The following is a 20,630-nucleotide window of genomic DNA, read 5'->3' as shown; positions in this document are numbered from 1 at the left end:
CAAGCTCTACTGTTATTCATTTAGATTCTTTTAAATTTTTTACTATTATTACGAACATAAGTTTCTGTGTTTCTGATTCTTTATACAAGGTTCTAGTAGTGGAATTACTAAGTCAAAGGGTCTGAATATTTTCTAGGAATGTTCTCTATTTTTTCTTTATGCTATTCATTCATAATTTTTAAAAAATATCTATTATCTACCACGGGCTGGGGACTGTGCCAGATGTTGGAGATACAGTGGTGAAAAGAGAGACTCAGGTCCTACTTCACAGACACTAAAGAATCTAAGTGATGATATAAACAACCCAAGTATTATAGTAGAGAAGTATAGGGGGCCTCTCCTGTGGAGGATGGATGAGACTGGAAAAGTACCTGAGTATCTGAGATCTGGGAGTCAGAGAGCCATCCTAAACAATCTATCATCTCACTTGATAACATAAATGATGTGCAGAAGCTAGCCAGAAATATATGGGATGAGAGGAGGCAGTTTCAAGTATACTCAGAAACATATGGGATGAGAGGAGGCAGTTTCAGGTATAGCCAGAAATATACGGGATGAGACGAGGCAGTTTCAAATAGACGCAGTGGCATAAGCAAAAGTTCTCCTATTGCAACAAGTGGAAGAGGTCAAGTATGATTAGAGAGAGAGAAAGTATGTGCATGGCAGGTTGGGGAAGAACGGTGTGAGAAGGCAAGAGATGAGACAGGAACTAAAGAGGTCAAGATCATTTCTAGCTTTGTAAGCCACAATAAAGAATTTGATGGGGATGGCATTGAATCTATAAATTACCTTGGGCAGTATGGCCATTTTCATGATATTGATTCTTCCTACCCACGAGCATGGAATGTTCTTCCATTTGTTTGTATCCTCTTTTATTTCATTGAACAGTGGTTTGTAGTTCTCCTTGAAGAGGTCCTTCACATCCCTTGTAAGTTGGATTCCTAGGTATTTTATTCTCTTTGAAGCAATTGTGAATGGGAGTTCACTCATGATTTGGCTCTCTGTTTGTCTGTTATTGGTGTATAAGAATGCTTGTGATTTTTGTACATTGATTTTGTATCCTGAGATTTTGCTGAAGTTGCTTATCAGCTTAAGGAGATTTTGGGCTGAGACAATGGGGTTTTCTAGATATACAATTATGTCATCTGCAAACAAGGACAATTTGACTTCCTCTTTTCCTAATTGAATACCCTTTATTTCCTTCTCCTGCCTAATTGCCCTGGCCAGAACTTCCAACACTATGTTGAATAGAAGTGGTGAGAGAGGGCATCCCTGTCTTGTGCCATCAAGCTACCAATGAATTTCTTCACAGAATTGGAAAAAACTAAAGTTCATATGGAACCAAAAAAGAGCCCGCATTGCCAAGTCAATCCTAAGCCAAAAGAACAAAGCTGGAGGCATCACGCTACCTGACTTCAAACTATACTTCAAGGCTACAGTAATCAAAACAGCATGGTACTGGTACCAAAACAGAGATCTAGATCAATGGAAAAGAACAGAGCCCTCAGAAATAACGCCGCATATCTACAACTATCTGATTTTTGACAAACCTGAGAAAAATAAGCAATGGGGAAAGGATTTCCTATTTAATAAATGGTGCTGGGAAAACTGGCTAGCCATATGTAGAGAGCTGAAACTGGATCCCTTCCTTACACCTTATACAAAAATTAATTCAAGATGGATTAAAGACTTAAATGTTAGACCTAAAACCATAAAAACCCTAGAAGAAAACCTAGGCATTACCATTCAGGACATAGGCATGGGCAAGGACTTCATGTCCAAAACACCAAAAGCAATGGCAACAAAAGCCAAAATTGACAAATGGGATCTAATTAAACTAAAGAGCTTCTGCACAGCAAAAGAAACTACCATCAGAGTGAACAGGCAACCTACAAAATGGGAGAAAATTTTCACAACCTACTCATCTGACAAAGGGCTAATATCCAGAATCTACAATGAACTCAAACAAATTTACAAGAAAAAAACAACTCCATCAAAAAGTGGGCGAAGGACATGAACAGACACCTCTCAAAAGAAGACATTTATGCAGCCAAAAAACACATGAAAAAATGCTCACCATCACTGGCCATCAGAGAAATGCAAATCAAAACCACAATGAGATACCATCTCACACCAGTTAGAATGGCAATCATTAAAAAGTCAGGAAACAACAGATGCTGGAGAGGATGTGGAGAAATAGGAACACTTTTACACTGTTGGTGGGACTGTAAACTAGTTCAACCATTGTGGAAGTCAGTGTGGCGATTCCTCAGGGATCTAGAACTAGAAATACCATTTGACCCAGCCATCCTATTACTGGGTATATACCCAAAGGATTATAAATCATGCTGCTATAAAGACACATGCACACGTATGTTTATTGCGCCACTATTCACAATAGCAAAGACTTAGAACCAACCAAAATGTCCAACAATGATAGACTGGATTAAGAAAATGTGGCACATATACACCATGAAATACTATGCAGCCATAAAAAATGATGAGTTCATGTCCTTTGTAGGGACATGGATGAAATTGGAAATCATCATTCTCAGTAAACTATCGCAAGAACAAAAAAAAAAAAAAACACTGCATGTTCTCACTCATAGGTGGGAACTGAACAATGAGAACACATGGACACAGGAAGGGGAACATCACACCCTGGGGACTGTTGTGGGGTGGGGGGAGGGGGGAGGGATAGTATTAGGAGATATACCTAATGCTAAATGACGAGTTAATGGGTGCAGCACATCAGCATGGCACATGTATACATATGTAACTAACCTGCACATTGTGCACATGTACCCTGAAACTTAAAGTATAATAATAATAAAATAAAAAAATAAAATAAAATAAAAATAAAAATAAAAAATAAAATAAATAAAAATAAAAATAAAAAAAGAATTTGAGCTCTATCCTCAAGGTATTGGAAATTTTAGGAAAAGGAGTGACAGTATAGAAGGCAAAAAGACCATTAGGAAGAGGGTGAGAACTGAAGTAATGCCAAATTAACAAAATTATCATTTTTGCCAAGGTTACTGGATTGACAGAGAACAGAATAAATTCAACCACATAGTACATCTTGAGTTTGCCTGAGCATTTCTGAGCTAGATAAACAGACTGAATATCAGGTAATGTAAATTCTGGAGCCGGGCTGACCAGGTTCAAATCTCAGCTCTACCACTTTCTCATTTTGTAAAGTAAGAACTAAGACCACATTAGTAACCCACCTCATAGGGTTATCATGAACATTAAATGAGTGAGTACATGTATAGCACTAGAATATTACCTAGGATACAATTAGGGATCTATATGCTTATTAGTATTGTTTCACAAGAAAACTCATGCACTTATATTTATCACACTGTATGTCTTCAAATACAGCTTTCACTGAAGGGCGTAGCAAAGTATTTCCCAAGGTATTTTACATGGAAATAGGGTTTCATGATCAGTAAGCTTGAACAACACTGGATTAAATAAAATTAAACAGGTTTCTTTCCTGCAGAACTTCTCCAAAACTTTAACATGCCACAATAATTTGTGCGCAACAAAATTAAAAAATATTAAAACTCAAAGTAGAAAATGAATATCCATGAGTCCATACTGATGTAAATAAATAATTGAATACATAAATAAATGGGGAAGGAGAGAAACTCTTTCATGCAGAAGAATTCCAAATAATTTATGTAGATACCCCTCCCTCAAAGAGGTGGAACATAATTCTCCACTCCTTAAGTATGGTCTATATGTAGTGGCTTCCTTCCAAAGAGTACAGTATGGAAAGAGGGAAAAAGAGTAACATTACAGTGGAGAAGCCTCACAAATACTACCTCAGTCAGATGATCAGGGTTAACACCTACAGTGATAAATCATGCTAATAGTATGTACCCTGATATGATGTGATAAATGTAAATGGCAGTTTACATCTGTGATCTTCCTCCAAAAAACCCACAATCCCAGCCTAATCATGAGAAAACATCAGATAAATTCCAAGAGAGGGATATTCTACAAAATATCTGAACAGTACTTCTCAAAACTGCGAAAGCCATCAAAAACAAGGAAAGTCTGAGAAACTGTCATAGCCAAGAGAGTCTAAAGAGACATGACAACCAAATGTAATGTAGTGTCCTGGATGAGATCCTGGGTCAGAACAAGGACATTAGGTTACAACTAAGGAAGTCTGAATAAACTACGGACTTTAGTTCATAATAATGTATCAGCCAATATGGCTCATTAATTATAACAAATGTACCATACTAATGTAAAGATGCTAATAATAAGGGAAACTGCGTATGAGATCTATGAGAACTCTCTGTGCTAACTTCGCAAAACTCTTCTAAAATACGAAGTCCAGTAAAAATAGTAAAACAAATTGTGAGTCATCAAGAGGAAAGCAGTGTTCCTCAATTTGCAAACTTCCTTGTCCAAGGAACCATTTTTTGTGGAGCATCTCTCAAGGTTAGTATTTAGCAGAAAACATTCCGGGAAATGCTGATACAGAATAAGAAGCTTCATAACCTCATGAGCCCAGAAAATTAAGTACCAGTGTAGCTTGCCAGAAACTGCAGGAAGCTGATTTATAACCCAACTCTGAAGACACGATCAAGAGCTAAGTGAAGTTAAAGTAATTCATAAAACTTTAACTGAAAAAAAAAATGAATTGAATTTTTCCAGGGTACAATTCAAAATATTTTCTACCCGTGTTTTACTAAATACAAAGTGTAAAGAAACACTAACTGGATTTTTAAAGCTTCTTGTTCATTAAAAAGGGCAAAGAATAACCTGGTGGGAAACCACTTGTATACTACTCCTTCCCAGTGCGCGGACGAAACTTCCTAGTCACTTCCCGCTAGTCACACAGCACTTTTACTTTGTATTACATCTAGTGTCCAAGTCTTATTTCAATTACTAAACCTTGCAATTACTTGAAGGCAGAATCTGTATCTAATTTATTTCTGAATTTCTGCAGCATAGAATCTTCTACTGAGTAGGTATTCAGTAAATATCCTTAAAATAAATAGTGTAATAATTGGGAAAATAGATGGCTAACTCCTTTACTATCAATCCAACATAAAGTTACTAAGCTCCTGCTATATAAAGGCCAGTGTACTAGATGCAGCAGTTATGTAAAAATGTTTTTAAACTGTTACTTCTTTCAAGAGGCATATAATAAATGTCAGAAAGATGTATACAGAAATTACTATAATAGGCCAGGCATAGTGGCTCACGCCTGTAATCCCAGCACTTTGGGAGGCTGAGGTTGCAGTGAGCTGAGATCATACCACTGCACTCCAGCCTGGGCGATAAAGCAAGACTCAGTCTCAAAAAATAAAAATAAAAATAAAGCAATTACTATAATAAATTGCAATTTGTGCTAAGGGCCATAAAACAACAGGGAGCTATTCAACAGAGTTCAAGAGAGAGATCCCTTTCAACAGGGGTAATCAATAATAACATCAGAGAAGAGATGCCATCTGAGCTGACCCTCACAAAATAGATAGGATTTTTGTAACACAAAACAGGCAGAAAGGGCTTTCCAGGACAGGAAAACAAGTGTTAATGATGCAAGAGGGAAAGGCAAAATGATTCACTTGGACAGGCACATAGGACAGTTATAAGACAGCAGAGACTGACAAAGTGGAAGGGGAAGGCTGAGGACAGACAGTAAAAATTCTTAAATGCTGGGCTCTGGAATCGGAACTTCATTTTTTAGGCAACTGGGAATAATCATTGAAAGTTTGTTAAAAGGCAGTGAGCTATAAGGGTTCGTCTGCTTATAATTAAAGTTAATAGTATTGAGAGTACATAAGGAGATTGGGAGAGATAGACTGAAAGTTGGGAGGTATAAAAATAAGATAAGGATGTGAATTAAAGCACAATGTCTAAAATAAAGTAAACAATAAAAGGCAACGTTATCAGCATTATCACCATCATCATCATTATTGTGACTACTATGGTAACAGCCTTGGTAATGAAAAGAAAGAGGAAATTATAAGACTATGGGAAGAAATAATATATAGCACTTGATCACTAGTAACAAAAACAGGAAGTTCAGGAAGAGATGGTCATTTTAAAAAGAACATAAACAGTTTTAGACATGCTAAGTTTGATCTCACAGAAAAAAGATGTGCAGCAGACAGTTGATCTTAGAGGACTGGAGCAAAAAGAGATGCGGCAACAAAAAAGAAGGAAGCTGTGGAAGCTTGAATGAGATAACCTGAATATTCTTTATAAAATATAAGTGAGAAATGCTTAAAATGAGTGAGACAGAGGTTGAATTAGGGGCCACACAAGCATGAAAAAGTTTTAGAACAACCTAAATGGAAGACAGACAATGAATAACAAATATAATATTGGCAGACAGCAAAAAGAATCCACTGGAAGTTAAATAAATGAATTGAGACTAGATAATGGTTAACACAGAAATTACATGATTTTCTCTTGAAGTAGTCAAAAGTTTGGGAGAAGAGAGAAAGTAAACAGTAAAAGTAGCCTTAGACTAAGGAGTAGAATGGCAGACAGAACAGAAGTCTGTTGGGGAAGAGATTATGAAACGTAAGGAAGAACATGAAGCAATACAAGTCATGTGATCCAAACTAGGTAGCTTTCATGGAAAGAAGAGGGAATTGCCCCCCAAAATAGGGAGCTAAACAACTAAGTGTCTCAAAAAGAACAAATATAGAAAGACAGGTAGATACTTACTGATAGGGGAGGTAATCAGTATGGCCATGGTTAAAGAATCAATTAGCTCAGCAAACCTTATCAAGAGTGTTCTGTGGGCTGGGTACTACGCTAGATGCTGACGATAAAAAGCACAATCCCTGCTATTGAAGAATGAATAATTTAGTGCGGGGATCGGCAAACCTTGTATGAAAGGGAAGATAGTAAATATTTTAGGCTTTGCAGTCCATGGGTCTCTATTGCAACCACTTTAGGCTGTCACTGTTGTGCAAAAGCAGCAACAACCAATATGCAAATGAATGAACATGACTATTTTCCAATAAAACATATCTTAGTGATTCGTATAGTTTTCATGTGTCACAAGTTTATCCTTATTTTGATTTTTCAACCACTTAAAAATGTAAAAAAAGTAAAAATAAAATTCCTAGTTTGCCAGCCCTATAAAAATAGGTGGCAGGTTGGATTTGGCCCAGGGGCTGTAGTTTGCAGATCCATGATACACATGGGAAAGTCCAGAAAGAAAAGAGAGGATCATATGTGTACCTATCACTCACATATATTCTCAGCAGCTAGCAGTAAGCTCTAAGAGTCGACTTATTATTTACCTCTCTATCTCTTCTTTTCAGTCATGATTTAAAAGAAAAAAATTATGTTTTGTTTCTTACACCTAGTATGTTAAAACTGATACTTTCTCTATACTGTTTAGAAATTTTCAATTTCACTAAAAAATATTCAGGCCCAACCTTCTTAGTTTTATTTTACTGAGTTTAAATCTTTATTATTATTATTATTATTATACTTTAAGTTTTAGGGTACATGTGTACAACATGCAGGTTTGTTACATATGTATACATGTGCCATGTTGGTGAGCTGCACCCATTAACTCGTCATTTAGCATCAGGTATATCTCCTAATGCTATCCCTCCCCTCTCCCCCCACCCCACAACAGTCCCTGGTGTGTGATGTTCCCCTTCCTGTGTCCATGTGTTCTCATTGTTCAATTCCCACCTATCAGTGAGAACATGCAGTGTTTGGTTTTTTTGTCCTTGCGATAGTTTGCTGAGAATGATGGTTTCCAGTTTCATCCATGTCCCTACAAAGGACATGAACTCATCATTTTTTATGGCTGCATAGTATTCCATGGTGTATATGTGCCACAATTTCTTAATCCAGTCTATCGTTGTTGGACATTTGGGTTGGTTCCAAATTTTTATAACAAAAAAAAACCCCACAATTCTTTCATATATGTATTATTTATTATGCTTTATGACAAATTGATAAATAAACATTAACTGATTTCCAGCCCTAAAAGATACCACCTAGAGATAGAAATATATACTTCCTCAAATATCTCCAAGGTTTTTATTTATATTGCTTCTTTTCACCATCTAATTTTTTGATGATTTTTTAAATAAAAATAAAAGTCGAAAAAAGTGCCTAATTTCCACTGTTGTGGAATGTGATGACTCTGCAGAAAATTTTCAAGAGCAGAAGAACCATGATGATAACTGTGGAAGCTGAGTGATGGGTTCATGGGAGTTCTTTGAGGTACCTTTGAAATATTCCATACCAAAAAAGGTTTTAAAAATCCATCTCTGAGGCTATGCTGAAGAATGAAGGTCGACTGACTGTGGTGCTCATTACGTGCCTCAGCAGTGGCAGTCACAGAGTCCTACTCAACCAGCACTGTGAGGAAGGCTTACGGACAGGACTGGACTGAGGGGAGGTGAGTGAGGCTGTGCTGAGATGAAGGACAGTTAAAAGAGCTAGGGGCATGTGCTAGAACTTCTTGAGCTTCCATTTTAACAACTATTCATAGTTTTTATACTTAAATTATTTTATTTTGTCATTTTATTCTTAGTTTTTTGCCAACCCATTTTGATAGCAGGTTTATCAGAGTTCTATAATAGCATACAATTAATAGGTGACAGCCTACTGCAAGAACAAATATATTTTAAATACACTTTCAATAACACTGGCTTCAAAGGCCAAAATTTTAAGGAAAGAGGGTGTCAGTTCATTCACATTTCATTCCTTTAATATCATAGGCCATGAAGAATAGATTGCCACATTACACTTGTACCATATTTTAACTTGCAGGCCAGTATAGTAGATGATTTTTTCCCCTTCTACCCAATTTTTTCCAGGGTTGCCATAGTTAAATAGGTATGATCCTTGGTTACTGAATATAAAATGGGAGAATATACAAATACTAACATAAATTTAGTGGTTCTTACCCAGTATTTCATAATTAATAATACATACTCCTGACATCAGTAATGATCTTTTGCTCTGTATTACATAACTTGGCATGAAAAAATAAAATGAAATTGAACAATAGCCAACCTGTGCTTTCCTCATGTATACCAAAGGTTCTTTAAGATGTTCAGGAGGTGCAGCAGGATGACTAGGTAAAGGAAACCTAGGAGCAAAAAGAGGCAGCTAAATATCACACATTATTCTCTTGGTTAGATATTACTTACCTCTGTAGTCCATGTTATAAACTGTTTTCCCAGTAACATTTCATTTTATATTCAAAATGTACTGTTTTTATTAAGAAAATAGATTGATGTAGTCAACAAATACTTGGGCCATTCTAGGTACTAAGTATAAGGTGGTGATTGAGATAACATTCTCTGTTCTCATGGACGTAACATTCTCGTGAAGAAAGCCAATAATCACAAACACATACAAATAAAATAATATCAGATTGCAGTAAGTGCCGTGAGAAAATGAAAGCAGGGTAATAAGATACAATAAATTTGGAGGTCAGTGAAGTCCTCTTAGGGGATTTTATATTTAAACCAAGACATGAGTGTGAAGGAGCCAACCATGCAAAGATCTGGGGGAAGAATATTCCAAGCAGAGGGATGGCAAGCACAAGAATTCTGAGGAGGTAATGCTTGAAATGTTTAAGGATCAGAAAAAGTCAGGGCCACTGGAACATAATGACTGAAGTGCAGAGTGGTATGAAATCACAGATAGAAAAGGCAGTAGGAAGACATGATGGTTCAATGTTTATTTGGAGATTCCAATCCATTTCACAACAATATATAACTCCTCTTGAAATTAGTCATCAGACTTGTACCTACAGCAAAACAGTCATGTTCCAATAATCAGGAACCATAGACTGAATTCTCAATAAATTCCTGGTCCAAAGTGGGACAAAAACATGTAAAAGGTTAATAATATTCGAAACCACTTGCATCTGTCCTGGAGCCTACATGTAAAAGGCTAAACTGTCCATAGAAACATTGCTGGAATAGAGAAAGGCAACCTATCCAACCTAATCTATAAGACAGTTTCACAAATTGATTATTTCTGGCAAATTATTTTTCTACTAAAATCTACATTTCACGTATCTTTCGCATTCACAAATGCAAAAAAAGTTAAGTCTCTAGATACCTTGATATTTCTTGTCTTATATGTAAGACAGTTTAAAAACTATCTCACATTGTCCAATATACCATTTGCTTCCACTTTTAATGGTAATTATGTCAAAATTTAATAAAGCTTAGAAATTTAGGATTAAGGCCAAACGTGGTGGCTTATGCCTGCAATCCCAGCACTTTGGGAGGCCGAGGTGGGTGGATCACGAGGTCAGGAGCTCGAGACCATCCTGGCTAACATGGTGAAACCCCGTCTCTACTAAAAATACAAAAAAATTAGCCGGCCGTGGTGGCGCATGCCTATAGTCCCAGCTACTGGGGAGGCTGAGGCAGGAGAATGGCGTGAACCTGGGAGGCAGAGCTTGCAGTGAGCCGAGATTGCACCACTGCACTCCAGCCTGGGCAACAGAGCAAGATTCCGTCTCAAAAAAAAAAAAAAAAAGAAATTTAGGATTAAAATTTGAGAGAGTTTACTGATGATCTTAATAGTTATTTAATGATCAAAGAAACATATCCAAAATACAGGTAACAAGAGGAGACAACTTGAAAGTCATTCATATTAAGACCAAAATCAAGTTAGATATTTATTTTTTCAGAAATATTTAATGACAACCTACTCAATATAAAAGAGATACAGAAGTGAACAAAACTAGCTAAAATACCTGCCCTCATGGAGCTTACATTTAGTAATATGCAGAGATAAGAGTTGCCAGATAGGAAAAATGCACAGAAACTTATACAGCACACTTGACTCTATTTTTTCTTGTCCCCCAAGTCTCCCTAAATAACTTAAGATGTTCTACCCACTGACAGTAAACTATTTTAGGCAACCATTATTCCTTGCCTACATTTATTCAGCAGGTTCCTAAGCGCTTCCAGACTGTTTTCAACCTATTCACCAATTTGCCTGGATGTTGGCCAGAAGTGATGTCTTCCTTATTCACCAGTAATTGAAACTCCAGCATTGAGCAAAATGCCTGGTACACAGTAGATAACCAATATATTGCTGAATGAATAAAATGCAAATTCGATCATGTTACTATTTTACTTACAATTTTTAAATGGCACCCAAATGCTTTTAGGATCCAGTCTACAAAGTCTTAGGAGGCACAATCCTGTTTATAAATCTAGAATCGTCCTTAGCCATGATCCCTTCACCTGCTACCATTCAGCCATACAAACTTTTGTACCATGTTTGCACCACACTCTTTTCCACTTCTAAATCTCTGAGCCTGCTATTCCCTTCTGCCTGAAGTGCTTTTCTTCCCTACTCTTTCCCCTGACAAACTCTAGCTTAGCTTTCTGATATCAGCCTGGATATTGCTTCCTTTGGTAAGCCACCATGACATCCTCAAATCTAAGTTAAATGCCGGCCTTATGTGTTCCTTGTATTTCCCTAATCATTGCACTTATTTTACTGCACTGTAATTGCCTCTTTAAAGTCTGTATGCCCAACTGGGATGTAAGTTCCAGGAGGCAAAGACTGTCTAGCCTGTTCATTATCAACAGCACCTGGCTCTGTGCACAATAGCAAACATACAGTAGCATTTCAAACTAAGAGGGCAAAGAAGAACTGTATGTTTAGGACGTTTCAGAGGTACCCAGGTCTACTGCTTGAGCACTCTCCCAGCGAAAGCCATGAATGTGTATGAAGACTTACCCAAATCTGTGGTCTAGTGTAAGGTATCCATTATCTAACATCCTTCCATTTTAGGCCCACTACTGTTTGACACTTGTAACTCTCTAAGGTATGGTAGACACTTGCATATATCTACTATAACAGCAAACTATGCTATATGTTTTTATAACATGCACATATAGAATAAGATTGTTAAGGTTTATTTACTTCTTTATGTTCCTTGAGGGAAAAAGAATAGGTCATCTAATTTCTTATAAACTGTTCTGTACAAAGTACAATGAAGACTAACACACAGAAATAAATTGATCTATTTTCATTTTGCATGTAAAGACTGTCTTAAATACAGTAAGGCTAAGACTAATAATTGCACTGTCTCCTCAATTCAACAAATATTTGTCATGTGTTAGCATTGGTAGGTGGCTCAATAACTATTTGCTGACTCAATGTCATTTATTTGATGCTATAGGAAATATGAAAGAAATGTAAGACACAATTTTTGTTCCAGAACATTTTTAATCCAGTCAAGAGATAAGACAGACCTATGTGAGACATAGTAAAATGTATGGGCTTTGGAATTATATAGCTGGAGGTTAAGGCCTAGCACTGCCATTTGCTAGCTATATGATCTTCAACAAGTTACTTAAGTTTTCTGCCATGGTTTGAATGTTTGTCCTTTCCAAAACTCATGTTAAAATTTGCAATTGTAACAGTATTAAGAGGCGGGATCTTTCAGAAGTGATTAGGCCATAAGAGCTTCACCTACGTGGGTGGGATTGGTGCCATTATAAAAGGGTGGGTTAAACCCCCTCTTGCCCTCTCACCTTCTGCCATGGGATAATGCAGCAAGAAGGCTCTCACCAGATGCCGGCACCTTGATGTTGGACTTCCCAGCCTCCAGAACTGTGAGCCAATAAATTTCTGTCCATTATAAATTACCCAATCTCAGGTATTCTGTTACAGCATCACAAGACAAACTAAAACATGGTTTAAGCCTCAGTTTTCTCTTCTGTAAAATGGTGATCATAATAAATTTTACTTCATAGGGTTGTAATGAAGATTATATGGAATAAGCCAATGCATATAAAGTGTTGGCATAAAATAAGCATTCAATCACTGTAAATTATCATTAATACTAAATAGTTATTAACACAATAATATATAACTAATTGTTTTAAATGAATGGAAAAGATAATTAAAGTATGCAATCTGAAATGGAGAGTGCTAACCTACACTAATTTAAAATTTCATGTAAATAAAAAAATACAGAAAATTTTCTAGTGTATTTGTTAAATAAGAAACTGACTAAAATCTTTGTAATGCTTACTAAAACAAGTAAAACGAAGTGTGCTGTTTTCAGTCTGTATAGTCTGTATAGCTCATGTGTTCTATACCTCTATTAGGCATAAGGATGTGTATTTTTTATCTCCCATTGTTTAATATTACCTAATGAATATTCATACTTTCCTTTTTGCTTTCCTTACTCATCCATCTAATGGTTGCTGCCAATGAAAAATGCAACAGAATACGCTAAGTCTTCTTTATTCTTTTGACTTATGTTAGGGGAAATGTTTCTTCCCCACCCCTGATGTGTACTTCCATATGAAAAGAGTGCCATTACTGTAACATTCTTGGACTCTCTCTAAGGCTTAACTCAATACACCACAGAAGAGGTTTAATGCCTTATTCAACTTTTAAATTTGAGAAGAATAAACTGAACATACTGCCCCTGATCCAATGCTATTTGACTGGAAGGTTAAATCCATTTAATTCTGGAGTTCAGTTGAAAGACTAATTTTGCTCTCATACTAAGCTATGTCCTCCTATCTAGTCTTTATCGGTAATAAAAGTGTAATTTTGATCTCCCATCTGCTTTTTTGTTTTATCTTGTTTCTTAATTTGTTCAGAACCCAAGTGAGGAATAAAAATAATATCACTGGACTGCTTAAAAAAAAATCCCAACGAGTTATTCAGAAAATATATACTTAAAGTTCTATTGTACAGAATGCCAACAATATGATAATGAATAAAACACAGTCCCTCCCCATCAAGTAAAAGGTCAGTAGGTCACACAGAACAATTTTCAGGAATATCAGTAATATTGCCTCAGATTGAGAATCCAGTGTTTGGAATTATACACAACAGGCACCTTTAGTACATATTGTAAATTTAAAACCTTACTTGTCATGATAAATGTCTATTCCTTTGGTGACTGCCAAAGGTACTGTCACAGTACTGCTAAAGGTATGGTCACAGTCAACTTCAATTATTAGATAGCACTTATATCTAACATTATTTAAGAATTCAAATCCAACTGGGAAGATGGATTTGAGCAAAGCAAAGAAGCAAATGCTAATTCTTTAAAAATTGTATCTAAAGTACATGTGCATAGGGGTTCATAGGGGTTCATCTGAGTCTCTTTATTTTAGAAACAATTCTGGTAATTCTGCATTATGTCATTTCCCAGTTAACAAACTGGAAAGGTCAACTTGAAAATGGGAATGTTAAACACTAGAGAATGCTACAGACATAAATACAGTGATAGCAGTAAAGGAAAAAAAAAAAAGCAGACATGCAATTAGACTTGGGAACTCTGTTAGACTATGAACTCCATGAGGGCAGAAATTGTTTATTGTTCTATACTATATGCTCAGTGCTTAGTACGGTGCTGCCACATGGTAGGCATTCAATAAATAATTGACAAGTAACAGAATGTTGGAGAAACTACAAAAGCTAACATTCTGGATCTACATTTTTTTTAAATGGCAAACAGTTCTATACACCTTAATAGACCCTGATGTTAAATCTAAATAAACAGAAACATGGATATTCTTAATAATGACAACAATTTTGCCAAAGAACAAAAAAGATAATCATGTTTAGAATGGATAGTTTATAAAGACATAAAAAAGTGTAATACCCAAAATGAGAACAATAAAAAGAATATTAGTAAGCTTCAGTTATCTGAAATATTAACTTCAGAGAAACATCTTATTCCCTAATTACACTAGATAAATGAATTGTTAATATAAAATAATGGGTGGGGCCAGGCACAGTATCGCATACCTCTAATCCCAGCACTTTGGGGGGCCAATGCAGGTGCATCACTTGAGGTCAGGAGTTCGAGACTAGACTGGCCAACATGGTGAAACCCTATCTCTACTAAAAATACAAAAATTAGCCAGGTGTTGTGGCAGGGGCCTGTAATCCCAGCAACTTGGGAGGCTGAGGCACAAGAATCACTTGAACCTGGGAGGCGGAGGTTTCAGTTAAGCCAAGATCATTGCACTGCACTCCAGCCTGGGCAACAGAGTGAGACTCCATCTCAAAAAGAAAATAACAAAATTCAATAGTGGGTGGTAAAAAAAAAACAAAAACACCTATTTCTTATTATTTGTCAGGCAAGACGGTAGTAATTTTTAATTGTATCAACTTACTTGAAATGCTGTATAAATATTAATGATAAATAATAATACAACAAGTATATATAACAATACTGGTTTTATTACTCACAAAGTAAATATAGCTAAACAAAATACTATTGTAAAATAGGTGGGAAAACTCACACACTCAGTTCACTATAAACAGCATTCTGAAGTTTCTTCTCCCAACCTGTTTTTTAAAAAAAGAATAAAATATATGAACATACTAGTTTTTAAATAAACATACATTACAATTAAATTTATCTTAATAAAACTTTGGCATCATATTTATTTGTGAAAGAATTTTGTCAACTGCCAATCCCTATGTAAAGCGTTATTAAAGATTATTTCCTATACACTTACCATATCCCTTGGCTAACACTGAGTAGCAAAGTCATCAACATGATATTTTAAAATAATATCATTATTGCACCATTTTACCAAGTTGGGAGGAACATTTCCTTTTTCACTATCAAAGTGCTCAATGAATGTCAAAATCTTCAGATGTTGTACTACTAAAGCTATAAGGAATGTGCCAAGGGAACGGCAAAAAACAGCCACCTGATGAAGATAGATGACAAGTATCTAGTTATAATTCACACGTCAGCAAAGTCCTGGACGACAGAGGCAGATTATTGTGAGTTACCAATAGTCAGACAAGTTAGCTCAGCTGCTAACTATCTGGGTCAACCATTTAACATCTCAGTTCCCATATACAGATGTTGGACTAGGGAACCTCTCTCTCCTCTTGCTCTATGAAAAGTTAGAATTTTCTTTTTATTTTCTGTGAAAGCATACAAGGAAAAAAGTCACAACTGAAAAGTAAAATGAAAAATTACTTAACTAAGGAGATACTTAACACCTTATGGATGTATTTATCCATCAGAATATTACCAGTAAGGTAAACAGTATTTAAAACCAACTAATGCAAAGGAGTCTTTCTCACAGAGTTCTTGAATCTTTGCACCATTTTGTTAAAATGTCTAATAGTTCTAATTCTCCCTAAATAGAAACGTATTTGGCCATAGTTTTCACAATTTTGAATGAGTAATTGGAAGGCTGGGGATAAAATATTATTTATTTTGCCTTGCAAGAGTATCCAAGAAAGAGAATACAGTCATGGGTTCTTAGTTTCTGTTTCTGACTGGGCCAGTAAAGCCCTTTCCTCATCTCTCTTTTCTGCTTATCACTAGAGACAGAAACCAAAAACCATGGCTTCAGGCTGCTAAAAGCCTAAAACAAAACAAAACAGAACGACAACAAAGTAAGGTGCTTGTACAAGCTTGAGGGCTTAAAGAATTAGGAATAAATAAAACATTTTCTTATTTTGCCTTAAGTTATTAGGAAAAACTTACAAACCTGATATTTTAAAGAATTCCTTAATATCTTCTTTCAGTGATTCAAGTTTAATCTCAGGTCTCTGAAGACTGGCCTAAGAATAATAATAATAATAATAAAGAAAGATAAGGAAGGAAAAGATATCCAAAGTAAATCATTTGGGTTGATATTTAGAACAAAGGAAATGTTTAAAAAGGAGTGTTCAAAAATGTATACTACTTGAAAAATCCTCTTTGAAGATAGAGCTTAGAACTATCTAGAATAGCTTATAAGAAAGAAGACTTTCTCACTAACTCTTAAAGGATCTGTGATAGTATACTAAAGTCTACTAAAACTATAAAAACTTGGAGATTATGAGTCCTTATCATCTTTATCTAGGGTCTCAAGTTGGAAAAATACTCAGATTTTATAAATTCATTGCCTTGATATTATATTAAATATATATGGCACCTGTATCTAATGACTAAAAAACCAGTTGCATCCATGTAAATGGATCTTTGCACAGTGTCTTCCTCTTTGGATTGCTTCTCAATGTCAATGCATTGTGTATATTTGTAGAAAATACATAAAACTACTAGTTCATAAATGTGTGTTATTAGTGTTTTATCTTCAAGTGCATGTTTCCTATTCTACTGGTTTTTCACACTGTAATTTTTACCAAAAATATAATTTTTCCTACTTGTAATGGCTTTGATTACTCTCAAAGTGTTGATGTTCCATCACCTAGCTCTGTCAAATTCTAGCAGCATACTTCTTCAGAAGGAATTTCTATTAGAGGATCTCAAATAGAGTATTTCAAATCTAAGAAATCAAAAACTGGTCATATCCTCCACTTACTGTCTTGTTCCTTCTCTTACATTTTTTAAATCTTCATCAATAAAATTACCATTAACCAGATCTTCCAAGTTAGAAACTTCAAATTTATTCTCAATTCCACTCTTCCATGATTCAATCCCTTTCTGGGAGATGGCACTGGTGGCAGTGAGACTTTTTAAAAAACCTCCTTGATTTCCACATAAAAACAGACCAAGCAACTAGATAGCAAAGCCAAATCCCTTGGAAAATATTCACAACAAAACTAGATGATAAGCTGTCCCCCAGAAATACAAGCAGCTGAGGATAAACCAACTGCCACAAGACCTCTAAGACATCAACATCTGTACAGGAAGAAGCAGAAGAAAGCAACTGACTATCTGATGTAGTGAAAACAAAAGAACCCAAAGTAGTCAACAAACATACATTTGAACACATGATGAGCCAACTTTAGAGCAGAAGTTAAAACAGGGAAGGGTTTTGCCTAATTCAAATATAGCCAGGTGATATCTGAAGAGACTGGAGCAATCTAGTACCTATAAATTCTTAAAACTGACAAATCAAGGCTCCCTTTCCAAAGTCTGGAAATGTTGATAGAGTAATAAAAAAGGAGAATGATAGGGAACTAACTCATTACCTTAAACACTGGTAAATAATTAAAAAGGCATTTATGCTGCCTTTCCTATTGGCACTATACCACTGGATATCCACACAGTAAATGAGGGGAAATGATTCTTTGCAAAATAATTCTAGCTAATAACTAAAACAGATATGATACAATTAGAATATCACAACTTTGCAATCCCCAATGAATTACTAATTCTAGGCATTGAGCAAAAACAGCTGCTCACATTGCAAAAGAGATAATCAGACATTATGTGGTTTTCAATGAAAGAACACTCTACTGCTATTGTCAGGCCAAAGGGATAATACCTGAGTCTGATGAAGCTTCTGGGTCCACCTGTCAACTTATAAGACATACAAAGGGCAGAGGAACATGTTGAGCTATACCATGAGTTTACAACAAGAAAGGTCTCCAGGCTACGGGAAATTCTAAAGTCAAATAGCCTAGTTCTTCAGCTGATAAACTGTAAGGAAAAAGAAAGGAAGGAGAGAAAACCTATAGCTTAAAAAAAAGACAAAGACATTTAAAAAATAGGCAGGACTAAGTTATAGTGTCTAGAGACATATATTTGATTAATAAAATTATCAAGGAATGCAGAAAATATAAAAATACTCAATGTCACTAATCACTAAAGAAATGCAAATCAAAACTGCAATGAGGTACCATTTCACACCAAGCAGAATGGCTTCAATTAAAGAGTCAAAAAATAACATGCCAGGGAGGCTGTAGAGAAAAGGGAACATTTATACACTGCTGGTGGGAATGTAAATTAGTTCAGCCATTGGGGAAAGCAGTTTGAAGATTTCTCAAAGAACTTAAAACAGAACTACCATTTGGCCCAGCAATCCCAATTACTGGTATATATCCAAAGGAATATAAATCATTCTACCATAAAGACATACGCATGCCTATGTTCATTGCAGCACTATTCACAATAGCAAAGAAATGGAATCAACCTAAATGCCCATCAACAGTAGACTGGATAAAGAAAATGTGGTACATATACACCATGGAATACTACACAGCCATAAAAAACAACGAGATCACGTCTAGCAACATGAATTAAGCTGGAAACCATTATCCCAAGTGAACTAAGAGCAGGGACAGAAAAACGAAACCCACATGTTCCCACTTATAAGTGGAAACTGAACATTGAGTACACATGGACACAAAGAAGGGAACAATAGACACCAGGGCCTACTCGATGGTAGAGGGTGGGAGGAGGATGAGGAATGGAACTACCTATTGGGTATTATGCACAGTATCTGGGTGACGAAATAATCTGTACACCAAACCCCCGTGACAAACAATTTACCTATATAACAAACCTGCACATATGCCCCTGAAACTAAAAGTTAAGAATAATAAAATATCAGAACAGCTAAAAAAAAAAAAAAGAAATGCAGAAAAGTGATTACCATAAATATCATGTTATCAGAAACGGAGGGGTTTGTGATTGGGATGGGGCAAATGGAGAGGTTTCCAGTGTGGCTGGCAAAGTTTCACTTATAGGGTGGTCATTACAAAGTCCTTCACCCCATAACAATACATTATAGATTTGTATCTATAACATAAATATAAATTTATATACTTATGGGTTAAAAAGGTTCAAAAAAGACAGGAAAAAATGTCCTCCCAATCTATACTTTCTCTCCATTTTAAAGTCCCACATTTAGTCTAAGACAAGTCTTTCTCATTTGAATTACTGCAACCACCTCTAAATTGGGCTTCTTGCCACCTTACTTAAATTGTGACCGCTTCCACCTGGCACTCTCAAAACTCCCTTACTCTATTTTTTCTTCTTACTTAGCATTTCTCACCTTCTATTATACTGTATGATTAATTTATTTACTATGTTTATTGGTATATCATCTATCTCATTACATTGCAAGCGGTAAGCTCCATTAGGGCAGACATTTCTGCCTTTTTTTTTTACTATCCGTATCCCAAGTGCCTAGAACCTAAGTTGTTTTCACACAGTAGGTGCTCAATAAATGTTTATTGAATGAATGAACCAATTTTTCCCTTTTCCAATCTATCTTCCAGCATTTCTTCCTAAAACATAAGTCTTTCCCAGCTGTGGCACTTCACAGCTTACACAAGAAGTCTACATTTTTTAACAGGGCATACTTGGTCCTTCACAATGTAGACCCAACTTATCTCTACAAATTCATCTCCTGCTGTTGCTCCACCAAGTTAACAACATCCTCTTCTCACACCTCCTCCCCACACACCCTAGCCACAGTGAACTATATTCACTGATTTCCCAACTGTCAGTCCTTTAAGGGCTGTTCATATTTCCTCAGATGGAAGTGCTCTCTCACCACCTTAGCAAACACCTGCTAGCTTCCAAGACATCCTTCAAATATCACCTCCTTTCCCTAGGCCAGGCAGCAAGGATAGAACATTATGTTCCTCTGTTTCAGCAATTATCAGATTACAATGTAATTTTCAGCTCACCTATTTATCTTTCTGACTAGACTATAAATTCAAAGGCAAGGAATGGGTCTTATTTTTGCATCCCAAGTATCACCCTGGCATTAATTATTGCTTGACAAAATTATATTGCCCAAACCACATTCTATTTTTTTAAATTTTATTATTATTATACTTTAAGTTTTAGGGTACATGTGCACAATGTGCAGGTTTGTTACATATGTATACATGTGCCATGTTGGTGTGCTGCACCCATTAACTCGTCATTTAGCATTAGGTATATCTCCTAA

At 35.9% G+C, this 20,630-nt stretch overlaps 1 protein-coding gene across 18 annotated transcripts in view; it reads right to left on the bottom strand.

Moving 5' to 3' along the window:
• TBC1D19 (TBC1 domain family member 19) overlaps positions 1-20,630 on the bottom strand; it is a 185,504-nt gene that overhangs the window by 139,923 nt on the left and 24,951 nt on the right. For 8 of the 18 annotated variants that reach the window (XR_010156501.1, XR_001716812.3, XR_001716813.3 and 5 more), the window contains exons 2-4: positions 16,488-16,560; positions 15,273-15,318; positions 9,028-9,103 (exon numbers count right to left, since the gene is read on the bottom strand). The exons of 3 other annotated variants lie outside the window; for them this stretch is intronic. Coding sequence is in view for 4 of the 15 variants with exons in the window: in XM_001166649.7 (XP_001166649.2) it covers positions 9,028-9,103; positions 15,273-15,318; positions 16,488-16,560 (195 nt within the window). In the remaining 11 variants the exon portion in view is untranslated. The remainder of the gene's footprint in view (positions 1-9,027; positions 9,104-15,272; positions 15,319-16,487; positions 16,561-20,630) is intronic. 7 more of the 18 variants (XR_010156505.1, XR_010156508.1, XR_010156503.1 and 4 more) reach the window with 4 other exon arrangements.

The sequence above is a fragment of the Pan troglodytes genome, chromosome 3, assembly GCF_028858775.2.
Source record: "Pan troglodytes isolate AG18354 chromosome 3, NHGRI_mPanTro3-v2.0_pri, whole genome shotgun sequence".
Lineage (NCBI taxonomy): Eukaryota > Metazoa > Chordata > Mammalia > Primates > Hominidae > Pan > Pan troglodytes.
Note: the sequence above shows the minus strand (reverse complement) of the source record. Positions and strands in the feature narration are given on the sequence as shown.